At 38.4% G+C, this 12,527-nt stretch overlaps 1 protein-coding gene across 1 annotated transcript in view; it reads left to right on the top strand.

The window, feature by feature from the left end:
• LOC122823972 (SH3 and multiple ankyrin repeat domains protein 2-like) overlaps positions 1 to 12,527 on the top strand; it is a 164,281-nt gene that overhangs the window by 4,884 nt on the left and 146,870 nt on the right. The window contains exon 2 of the mRNA XM_044104088.1: positions 1,395 to 1,459. Within this exon, the coding sequence (XP_043960023.1) occupies positions 1,448 to 1,459 (12 nt within the window). The 5' untranslated portion in view covers positions 1,395 to 1,447. The remainder of the gene's footprint in view (positions 1 to 1,394; positions 1,460 to 12,527) is intronic.

Genomic DNA, 12,527 nt, shown 5'->3' with positions numbered 1-12,527 from the left:
CTGCTGAAAGGAATGCTGGGAAATGAAGTTTAAAAATGACATCTGAGGTTTTTCAGATTCTGGTTTTAATCTTTTCAAGTGACAGAAAATATTTTCAAAAAGGGTTTTTTACTTTGATCGTCTCTTCTGTTGGTTGTCCTCAGGACTGTTTGTTTAATTATGAGAATAAAATTATTGGATTAGTAAAATAAAACAATGAGAAAAATCTTCAAGTTTCACATTGATCTGATGTGATCTGATGTGATCTGATGTGATCAGCTCAGTCGGTGGTCAATAGTTTCAACGTCTGGATGATAATTTGATGCTGATGGGATTAAATATTTCAGTATTTATAAAACTGATATCAAAGTATAACTTCTCAACGTTCCTCATTTATTTATTTTCTCATAACGTTACTGTTTTATATTCCAAATATTACAGCTTTATTCTCATCGTTAGAAAACTAAACTCGTATCCTCGCCCTAGTCGTCGTCATCACGTTGACCTGAAGTCCAAATAAATGGAAACTGGAAACAAGATGGCCGCCCTGAACTACGGAAACCCACAGAGGTCATTAGTGGAAAATAATCCCAATTTTTCCAAAATGAAATCTTCTAAAGAAAAAGATAAATCACCGTTTCTGGCTGATAAAACCTTCATGCTGTGAAAATTTTCCCTCCCGGATCGGATCACAGAAACACAGGAATCTTTGTGTCTCTGGTTTTTCTGGACTTGGTGCTGCAGAGATGAACTGGAACAGCTGACAGATTTTTATTGCATCTTTGATCTTCAGCTTCTTGCCTGTTTGTTGCCCTTCCTCCTCCTCCTCCTCCTCGTCCTCCTCCTCGTTTCTGTCCGCCAGCGCTCAGAGATCTGACGGCGTGCGAAGGCAGCATCACTGTAATCAGGTTCAGCTGAACAGAAGCTGAATCCTGCTCTTACTGTACAGGAAGCTCATTTATTATCTATTAACTATGATTCACATTTCTTCTCTATTTGCTTCTTTTTGGATGAAACAAACCTTGATGGCTCTTAAAATGCTCCTCATTTTGTTTGGTATTTATGGAGATTATTGGTTTGGAAATAAAAGCTTCACCCTGGAACTGGGAACATTTTGATGATTTCTGTTAAAGTGGTAAAATGAAGAAGTTTTCCTCCCTGCAGGGAAGCTGCTGGATCAGATTAAATCTGAGTCTTTGTGTCTGACATGTTGCATAACCCCAGACTGAATGTTAAAAACCAAGAAGAAAGTGATTAAAACAATAAAACCTGTAAAGTAACTGAGGGCGTAACGCAGGCGGACTGGAGGGAAACACGTTGAAGCTTTCTTTCATGTCTGCACTGTTCAGATGAAATATTGACTCTGTTAATATTTGAACGTTATGAGGTCATTTGGTTTCCTCCTCTCCTCCCAGGGAGCGCCGGGAAGCCGGACCTGGTCCTTCAGAGCGGTTCTCCTCCAGATCCGATGGCTGAAATGGTACGTAGATCCGCCTGAAGTTCACCAGCCACGGCTGAACGTACGAGATCTCCAACACACAAACGCATCATCAGTTAGACTCGTTACTATGACGATGATGATGATGATGATGATGGGCTTGTTGAAGGTTTTTCTCCTGCTGCCTTTCTCTCTCCTCTCCATCCAGCTCAGATTTATTTAAGCTCAACTTGATCTTAACATGAATGTTACTTTTTTAGTGTATTTTTAGAATTTCAAAGTTTTTCCTTCCACTGTTAAAACGCAGCTGTTCTGCGTTTACCTGCTTGTTCTGTGCTGAAAGATTTCAGATTCAAATTGAGTTTTTGTCCTGGAAGCCTGGAGGGATTCTTAAAGGTCAGGGATGAATAATCTCTAGGGGGCGCTACAGACACAACCTGCTGGATTCAGGTCGCTTGTTGCTCTGAAGTTTCTGCATCTGGAGGAAACTTGTCTGAATGTTTCTGGTCTCCTTTTATCAGCGCTGAAGTTCAGTTCCGATGGATGTTGTGCTGCGTTCAGGTTCCCAGATGCTGCAGCTGCAGCATCACTGCCTGCGGTGAGTTTATAAGGTGTTAAGTTCCTGCAGCTGCGGTTTTTTATTATGTATTTGTTGTGATTGTTGTAGTTTTGGTCTAACATGGACAGAGGAATGTTTCAGATTCAGGATTATAATGTTTGGAATATTTTTCTCTGCCAGATGAAAAATGAAACTCGTCTCAGATGAAGTTGAGTCGGTGGAAGAAGTTTGATTAGCAAATATTAAGTATTTAACTTTATATGAAAGTGATAAAAACAAAAGTAACTTCCTGAGGCTCCACCAGCAAACAGGAACTAAAACTTAATGTTTGAGTTTTAAATGTTTGTTTGTCAGCAGCCTGAACTAATAAAGGTTTTTATCTCCACTTCCTGTTTCCAGATCAAAGCAAATTAATCAGATTTATTAAGTTTACATTTTAATGCAGCTGTAGAAACACACTTATCAAAACTATTTTTATTTATTTGCATTTGTTTTAATGTGGCAGCGCCCCCTGCTGGTGGCTATGAACCGACTCGTGACCCAGTCAGTTTATTTATGTGGGAAAATTTTGATCAAAAACCAAATTATGTCCATAAAAGTTTTACCTGCTGCACATGATAAATAATCTGTTAAATTTTCAGATTAAAGTGGTGAGTGATGACGGACATTCACAGCCGTTTGCAGACGGTTGAATTCATGCAGAGCAGAAAAATCCTCCTGATGGAGAATCAGAGCGAAGATCTGCATCAACCAGGAGACGACGACTTCTGGTCAGATACCAAACTGATTTATAAGAAAAACAATAATTACAGAAAAAGGAATGTCAATAGAAAGAAGTTAAAATCATAACACTAGAAAAGTCGTAATATTTAGAGAATAAAGTTCTTTGCAATAATACATTCAAATTATTCTAATAATTTGTAACAATATGAGAAAAAGTTGTAGTTTTATGAGAACTCCCACATAAAAACTGATGAGATAAATGTATCAGTTTAATAAATGATAAGTAGTTTATATTTTAACATCAGATTATCAGCAGCGGGAAAACGAAGCGTCACAAACTGAGCAGCTCAGGTCAAATCCTCGTCGAAGAGTTTTCTCAGTAAAACAACTTTTTCTGATAATATTGAGCTTTTATTCAACCAGTGTTATGATTTTATTCTCATAATTAAGAAAAAACAAACATATCTCAGCCCAAGTGCTGCATTATAGATTTCTGTCTTTCTGAATGTTTAAATGTTTTGCTTCAGTTTTACGTTTCTGACTTTGAACATTTTGGTTTTTCTGATGTTTAACTTTTACATTTATAAGTAATAATTTGTTCGTGTTCCTGGCCGTAGTTTACCGGTTATTGAACAGCAGAAAGTTTCTCTGTGAGCCGCAGCGTCTCTCTGGTCAGCAACAGGTCAGTGAATTCCCAGTGTGCTTGAACTAGGCCGCTCAGCGGTGACACCTGGAGGATGTGATTCCTGTGGTGAACGACCTGAGCAGCGTGTCGCCGGCGTGCAGACATGTTTCCATCATGGCGGCTCTGGGCAGGCCTGTGATTGGCTGTGTGCTGGACGGTCTTTATTCTGCTCATCTTGCTCTTTAAATTTGTGTATTTATCTCACAGCTCCATCGATTGGATGCTTTTCCTTCTTGTCGAGTCTCGTCTCGGTTTTCATGACCTGCTGCCACCAAACTTTGGTTTATTTCAGGCTTTCACAGGAACAAAACAACCAGATGGAAACCAAAATAAATGAGATAAATAATAAATCTTCAGGACATTCCCTCGGCTTGTATTTAACTTCCTCTTCTCAAACAAAATGCCAATTAAAATAACAAACAACCAAAGAATTAAATTACCAATTAAATGAATGCTTAGCAATATAATAAATCTATTTAACTCTCTTCCTGACATCTTGATGAAATCATCCCTTTATTCATAATTTTATTATTATTTCATTATTTTTTCTCTGCTTCAGCTCAGCCTTTATTCCCAGCTGAACAGACGGAGACTCAAACGTTTCTCCTGGATGTTTGTAATAATATTTTAAACCTGGAACATTTTCTGACCTTGTTTGTGTCATTAAAACGACCTCGTATTTAACTGAATCTGTGACTTTAAGTTCCTGTTCTTACAGGAACAGTGAATTGATATGATAGAAATATTCAGCGTTTTGATGTTGCTCTGTTTGGTAACATGATTAACAGCTGTAATAATGTAGTGTATGTGTTACCCCAACCCTCTGGACAGTCAGTTAATTATAAGTTTAATGTACAGAATAGAGCTGCACTTTGATCGAAAAGATCTTTTTCTTCATTCACAGTTTAGATTTCAAATACTTGATGTGTAATTTCCAGTTTATATCTTTATACATTTTTATTTTTCTCTCATTCTGAAACATATTCTCAGTTTGTCAGTTTCATCAGTTTGTCTGTTAATTCATTTAGACGTCACAGATGGCGGCTAAAACCAGAGACACCAGCTTGAAAAGTCTGTTTGGGAAACGAGATAAAAGTGGGACATGCAGAAAATAACGTGTGTGTGTGTGTGTGTGTGTGTGTGTGTGTGTGTGTGCGTGTGTGTGTGTGTGTGTGTAGGAGGGGGGGTCCAAGTTTTTGAGTGAGCAAATAAATTACCAGCCAAGTGAACAAATTTGGCAGAGAGAAGTGAGAATGAGGCTCAGGATGAACCCAGTTGGGATTAACTTCAGGGCCGAGGCAGAACGGTTCTGGCCCGTTTCACCCGGTGGTTCTGGCCCGTTTCACCCGGTGGTTCTGGCCCGTTTCACCCGGTGGTTCTGGCCCGTTTCACCCGGTGGTTCTGGCCCGTTTCACCCGGTGGTTCTGGCCCGTTTCACCCGGTGGTTCTGGTCCGTTTCACCCGGTGGTTCTTCCTCTGCAGAGGTCACCCAGCATCACCAGTTCATTATGATCCATGTTATTCAATGGAAACATTAACTGCCCAGCACGGCGTGGAGGAATCATGCTTTGGGCTTCAGTGAGGCAGCAGTTGGTGAATCACGATAAAAACTCTCCGGCGGCAGAAAGTGGAAATATTATCCCCTCTGGAGTCCCAGCCGCTCTCCTCCAATAACACTCAGATGAAAGATTATGGATGTCCTGATATTCTAACCATCAGAACCAACAACAACTCAGAGACTCGCAGGTTCTCATTTGGCTTAAAAATATTTTTACTGAAGTTAAAACACTGAAAACATCTTTTTAAATCACAACCAAACAATGAAGGGAAACAGAAGGATCATCTCAGGTTTCCTCAGAGATTTTATCACCAGGTGGACTGGAAATGTTTTATCTAAGAATAATAACATATTATAATAGTTATTATTATTATTATTATTATTATTATTATTATTATTATTATTATTATTATTATTATTATTATTATTATTATTATTATTATTATAGAATAATAACATATTATAATAGTTATTATTATTATTATTATTATTATTATTATTATTATTATTATTATTATTATTATTATTATTATTATTATTATTATTATAGAATAATAACATATTATAATGTTATTAATAACATATTATTAATAACATACTATAATATGTTATTAATAACATATTATTAAGATAATAATAATAACATATTCTATAATAATAATAATAATAATAATAACTAGAAAATTCCTGAAGAAATTTAACTGGGGCCTGCCAAAGTGTGCCCGTCGGTTTGGACCCAGCGTTCTGATGCTAAGAATTAGCATCAATGCTAAAGAAAGCTGCAATGTAATCAATAGCATGTGGAGAATCACAAGAATGTTAAGTAAGCTGGACATGCAACATTCAGTATGATAAAGTAAGTGCATTAGCTAAAATGAGCAAATATGCTAATGTGAGCATAAATACTTTCAGTAGCATGTGGGGTATCATTAGAATGTTTACTGTCATTTACTTACTCCATTAAGTATACTAAACATGGCTAATAAGTCTGAAAAATAGAAAATAGCTTATTTAAGCTAAAAGGCTAATGCTAATGAACTGCCTTGCTGTGCAAGGCTGTTCCCTAACCTCGGATAAACAGATAATGCAGAATGATATCATTGCACCGCCTCCGGCGGTGCACTGTCCAGAGGGGCATATTGAGGCTTTTATTTTGAAATTTGCAGTACGCTTCATATTAAATGCCCACACTAATCCAATGTGTAAGAGTACTTTGGATAAACCAGTCACATAAAGCCAAAAAGAGCAATTACATAATGTAAAAATTGCCAAGGCTTTTATTTTGAAATTTTTGTTAAGCTTCATTTGAAAGGGTCCTAAGCAGCTCTCCCTGCTCTGGGTTCCGTTGCCATGGTAAATAATCCTCTCTGCCAGCTGTGAGTGAGACATCCAGGGGGAGACAATTCTCTGTTTGAGCCAGCCAGTTTGACCAAAAAAAGCATTGCAAACAAGTCTTTCCCGTTCGGGAACCGTAATACATATTCAAAAACCGTTTGAAGCATATGAGAGGGCTATTTGTCGTCTCACATAGTCCCGCCATTCATATCTCTACCTCACTCACAGTATTAACAGCGATGAGATTAAAAAAAGTGTGTGCCAAGGTCAGAAATTTTTTAGAAATACATGGAAGTAAATCAGTGAGATCTGTCTGCTACCCTGGCGCATGACTTTGCTCTGAAGCACCTGGAGAGAAAACCGTAAGCGCTAGATAATTTTTGAAAACATTTGACCGGAGCAGGCATGCGTATCAATGTCATGACCGAGTTTCACACCAATCATGCAATATTTGTGAGCGTGAGGGCGAGTTAAAAAATGATTTGGGGTCAAAATGTTGCTCTGACTCTCACTCTAGCGGAGCGGCCTTCACACTCTGATTTTTCCAAATATCAAAAACTTTAGGTCGCTTAGAAAGAAGTTGTGGACAAACCATAATTCATATTGACGTGCTGTCTTCACTTTAAAAGAGATCACGGACGTATCTACAAAATGAAGTTTGAATGGCGTTTCTACATAAAGTTATGACAACAGAGAAAATCCTCAAAAATAGGGTATTTTCAGGATTTACTGGTTGCCTCGTCCCCTTGATGACGAGAGTTGCACCTGGTGAGCTCGTTAGTGATTTTGGGGTCGTTTTTTGCTTTTTACATCGCCATGGTAACTCCAAATCCCACCAAAAATAATAGCACACCTCCCGGGATCGAGCCGCACGTTTTGATACCACTTTTGTGGGTGGGCTCGCAGCGGTACGAGCCGCATTCCGGGTGACGGAAGAATAATAAATAATACTTAAAGAGACATTCTATTGGGTGTAGAACAATAGGTGCCTGCCATGCAATGCATGGAGGCAGTGACTGACTTGCTTCGCAAGTCAGTCACTGCTAGATAAAATGCTAGATAAAATGCTAATGCTAATGAACTGCCTTGCTGCGCAAGGCAGTTCCCTAACCTGAGAGAAGAATATAAAGCATTCTAATATTATTGCATCGCCTTACGGCGATGCATTAACCTGAGGGTCATATTCAGGCTTTTATTTTTAAATTTGCCGTAAGCTTCATATTAAATGCCCACACTAATCCAGTGTCTAAGAGTGCTTTGGATAAACCAATCACGTCAAGCAAAAATGAGCAAATATATGATGTAAAAATTGCCAAGGCTTTTATTTTGAAATTTTCAGTAAGCATCATAAGAAATGGTCAAACTCATCCCATGTGTAACAGTGAATGTGTTAAATCGTTTCTATAATGCTCAAAACACAAGTAGTTCTAAAGGCCAGCTCAGACCTCCTCTGTAGTAACTGACAGTTCCACCATGTTGTAGTTCTAACCTTCAGTCTTTGTAGTTCTAAAGAGCAGCTCAACTGTCATGAGAGTGAAACACAGGGAGAGATGGAATCCTAATAGTTTGAAGCAGTTAGTTTTTCTGATCAAAGCAGGCCAAACATCTCCTTACCTAAATGCTGCCAATAGCATGTGGGGTATCATTAGAATGTTGTCTGTAACTGACTTACTCAATTCAGTATATTTAAAATGACTAATAAGTAAGAAAAATAGCTAATAGTTTATTTAAGGTAAAAGTCTTATCTTAATTGACTGCCTTGCTGCGCAAGGCAGTTCCCTAACCTGAGAGAAGAATATAAAGCATTCTAATATTATTGTTAACCTGAGGGCAATATGAAGGCTTTTATTTTGAAAAATAAACATAAGCTTCATATTAAATGCTCACACTAATCCAATGCCTAACAGTGTTTGGGTTAAATTCCTTATTTACTGGCCTAAACAGCCAGTAGTTTTAAATGGAAGCTCTGTTTTAACTGAGTGTTAGTTAGAACTACGGATATGGTGTTCTGATAGTCCTATTTATTATCATTAGGTCAAAGGTTAATGCCATTGCACTGGCTTGCTGCGCAAGCCAGTGCCATAACCTGAGAGGAAAAGATAATATAGGCAGAGATTTTTGATTTTTCACTCACCTGACAGAGATATTGGGGCTTTTATTGGGAAATTTCCATTAAGCTTTATTTAGAATTGACACATTAATCCTGTGTGTAACAATGGTTTGTTAAAATCAGTTATAAAATGCCCAAAACACAAGTAGTTCTAAAGGCCAGCTCATTCCAGAGTGTCCTCCCATAAATCAGCTGCTCTGGCCTCATGTGTTCCGTTGCTATGGTAATGGATCAGCTGCTAACTGTCATGTCTGTGTGAGACAGAAAGGGGGGGAAAAAATTCTATCTTTGTGAGACACCCAGCCAATTAATATGGAAAAAGCACTCCGAACAAACCTTTGCCGTTCAGGAACCGTAATACATATTCAAAAACCGTTTGAAGCGTATGAGAGGGCTATTTGTCTTCTCCGATAGTACCGCAATTCATATTTTTACCTCATTCACAGTAATTGCAGTGATGAGACAAAAAATTGTGCAGAAACTTTTCAGAAATACATGGAAGTGAATCAGGGAGAGCGTCAGTTACCCTGTCCCATAATTTCACTCTGAAGCACCTTGACAGAAAACCGTAAATGCTAGAGAAATATCGAACACATTTTACCGGAGCAGGCACGCGTATCAATGTCATGACCGAGTTTGATACAAATCGGGCGATATTTGTGGGCGTGACGGCGATTTCAAAATTGCTTTGGGGTCAAAAATCTGCTTAAATTCTCACTCTAAATAAGCGGCAGTTGGTGTCAGTTATGCTCTGCGTTTCGGCAGTTGGAAATTTTGCTCATTTTTCGCTTTTTACTTCGCCATCGTAAGTCCGATTCCTTATAAAAATAATAGCTCCAATGCCGGGACCGAGCCGCACGTTTTGATACCACTTTTGTGGCTGGGCTCGCAGCGGTGCGAGCCGCATTAACGGTAACGGAAGAAGAAACTATAACTAGAAAATTCCTGAAGAAATTTAACTGGGGCCTGCCAAAGTGTGCCCGTCGGTTTGGACCCAGCGTTCTGATGCTAAGAATTTGCATCAATGCTAAAGAAAGCTGCAATGTAATCAATAGAATCAAAAGAATCACAAGAATGTTAAGTAAACTGGACATGCACCATTCAGTATGATAAAGTGTATTAGCTAAAATGAGCAAAAATGCTAATGTTAGCGTGAATGCTCTCAGTAGCATGTGGGATATTATTAGAATATTCTCTGTAATTTACTTAATTCCTTCAGAATACTAAACATGGCAGATAAGTAAGAAAAATAGGTAATAGCTTATTTAAGCTAAATGGCTAATGCTAATGAACTGCCTTGCTACGCAAGGCAGCTCCCTCACCTGAGAGAACCAGATAAAGCAGAATGATATTGTACACGCCACGGCGGTGCACTATTCAGAGGGGCATATAGAGGCTTTTATTTTGAAATTTGCAGTAAGCTTCATATTAAATGCCCACACTAATCCAGTGTCTAAGAGTGCTTTGGATAAACCAATCACGTCAAGCAAAAATTAGCAAATATATGATGTAAAAATTGCCAAGGCTTTTATTTTGAAATTTTCAGTAGGCATCATAAGAAATGGTCAATCTAATCCCATGTGTAACAGTGAATGTGTTAAATCGTTTCTATAATGCTCAAAACACAAGTAGTTCTAAAGGCCAGCTCAGTCCTCCTCTGTAGTAACTGACAGTTCCACCATGTTGTAGTTCTAACCTTCAGTCTTTGTAGTTCTAAAGAGCAGCTCAACTGTCATGTGAGTGAAACACACAGGGAGAGATGGAATCCTAATAGTTTGAAGCAGTTAGTTTTTCTGATCAAAGCAGGCCAAACATATCTTTACCTAAGTGTTGCCAATAGCATGTGGGGTATCATTTGAATGTTTTCTGTAATTGACTTACTCAATTCAGTATATTTAAAATGAGTAATAAGTAAGTAAAATAGCTAATAGTTTATTTAAGGTAAAAGTCTTATCTTAATGATCTGCCTTGCTGCGCAAGGCAGATCCCTAACCTAAGAGAAGAATATAAAGCATTCTAATATTATTGCATCGCCTTACGGCGATGCATTAACCTGAGGGCAATATGAAGGCTTTTATTTTGAAAAATAAACATAAGCTTCATATTAAATGCTCACACTAATCCAATGGCTAACAGTGTTTGAGTTAAATTCCTTATTTACTGGCCTAAACAGCCAGTAGTTCTAAATGGAAGCTCTGTTTTAACTGAGTGTTAGTTAGAACTACAGATATGGTGTTCTGATAGTCCTATTTATTATCATTAGGTCAAAGGTTAATGCCATTGCACTGGCTTGCTGCGCAAGCCAGTGCCATAACCTGAGAGGAAAAGATAATATAGGCAGAGATGTCACTCACCTGACAGAGATATTGGGGCTTTTATTGGGAAATTTCCATTAAGCTTTATTTAAAAATTACACATTAATCCTGTGTGTAAGAATGGTTTGTTAAAATCAGTTATAAAATGCCCAAAACACAAGTAGTTATAAAGGCCAGCTCATTCCAGAGTGTCCTCCCATGAATCAGCTGCTCTGGCCTCATGTGTTCCGTTGCTATGGTAATGGATCAGCTGCTTACTGTCATCTGTGTGTGAGACAGAAAGGGGGGAAAAAAATTCTATCTTTGTGAGACACCCAGCCAATTAATATGGAAAAAGCACTCCGAACAAACCTTTGCCGTTCAGGAACCGTAATACATATTTGAAAACCGTTTGAAGCGTATAAGAGGGCTATTTGTCAGCTCCGATAGTACCGCAATTCATATTTTTACCTCATTCACAGTAATTGCAGTGATGAGACAAAAAATAGTGTGTGCAGGGCTCAGAAAATTTTCAGAAATACATGGAAGTCAACCTGGGAGAGCGTCAGTTACCCTGTCCCATGATTTCACTCTGAAGCACCTTGACAGAAAACCGTAAATGCTAGAGAAATATCGAACACATTTTACCGGAGCAGGCACGCGTATCAATGTCATGACCGAGTTTGATACCAATCGGGCGATATTTGTGGGCGTGACGGCGATTTCAAAATCGCTTTGGGGTCAAAAATCTGCTTAAATTCTCACTCTAAAAAAGCGGCAGTTGGTGTCAGTTATGCTCTGCGCTTCGGCAGTTGGAAATTTTGCTCGTTTTTCGCTTTTTACGTCGCCATCGTAAGTCCGATTCCTTATAAAAATAATAGCACCCCTCCCGGGATCGAGCCGCACGATTTGATACCACTTTTGTGGGTGGGCTCGCAGCGGTACGAGCCGCATTAACGGTAACGGAAGAATAATAAATACGTATTAAAGAGGCGTTCTATTGGGTGTAGAACAATAGGTGCCTGCCATGCAATGCATGGAGGCAGTGACTGACTTGCTTCGCAAGTCAGTCACTGCTCTCCTTATGCATTATGGGCAGGCCCCAACTAGAAAATTCCTGAAGAAATTTAACTGGGGCCTGCCAAAGTGTGCCCGCCGGTTTGGACCCAGCGCCAGGATGCTAAGAATTAGCATCAATGCTAAAGAAAGCTGCAATGTAATCAATAGCATGTGGAGAATCACAAGAATGTTAAGTAAGCTGGACATGCAACATTCAGTATGATAAAGCAAGTGCATTAGCTAAAATGAGCAAATATGCTAATGTAAGCATAAATACTTTCAGTAGCATGTGGGGTATCATTAGAATGTTTACTGTCATTTACTTACTCCATTAAGTATACTAAACATGGCTAATAAGTCTGAAAAATAGAAAATAGCTTATTTAAGCTAAAAGGCTAATGCTAATGAACTGCCTTGCTGCGCAAGGCAGTTCCCTAACCTGGGATAAACAGATAATGCAGAATGATATCACTGCACCAGAGAGGCATTTTGAGGCTTTTATTTTGAAATTTGCAGTAAGCTTCATATTAAATGCCCACACTAATCCAATGTGTAAGAGTGCTTTGGATAAACCAGTCACATAAAGCCAAAAAGAGCAATTACATGATGTAAAAATTCCCAAGGCTTTTATTTTGAAATTTTTGTTAACTTCATTTGAAAGGGTCAAAGTCATCCCATGTGTAACAGTCATTGGATTAAATCAGTCATATAACGCTCAAAAAAAGCAATGACCTGATGTAAAAATTTTCAAGGGCTTTTATTTTGAAATTTTCAGTAAGCTTCATTT

The sequence above is a fragment of the Gambusia affinis genome, linkage group LG02, assembly GCF_019740435.1.
Source record: "Gambusia affinis linkage group LG02, SWU_Gaff_1.0, whole genome shotgun sequence".
Taxonomy (NCBI): Eukaryota; Metazoa; Chordata; class Actinopteri; order Cyprinodontiformes; family Poeciliidae; genus Gambusia; species Gambusia affinis.
Note: the sequence above shows the minus strand (reverse complement) of the source record. Positions and strands in the feature narration are given on the sequence as shown.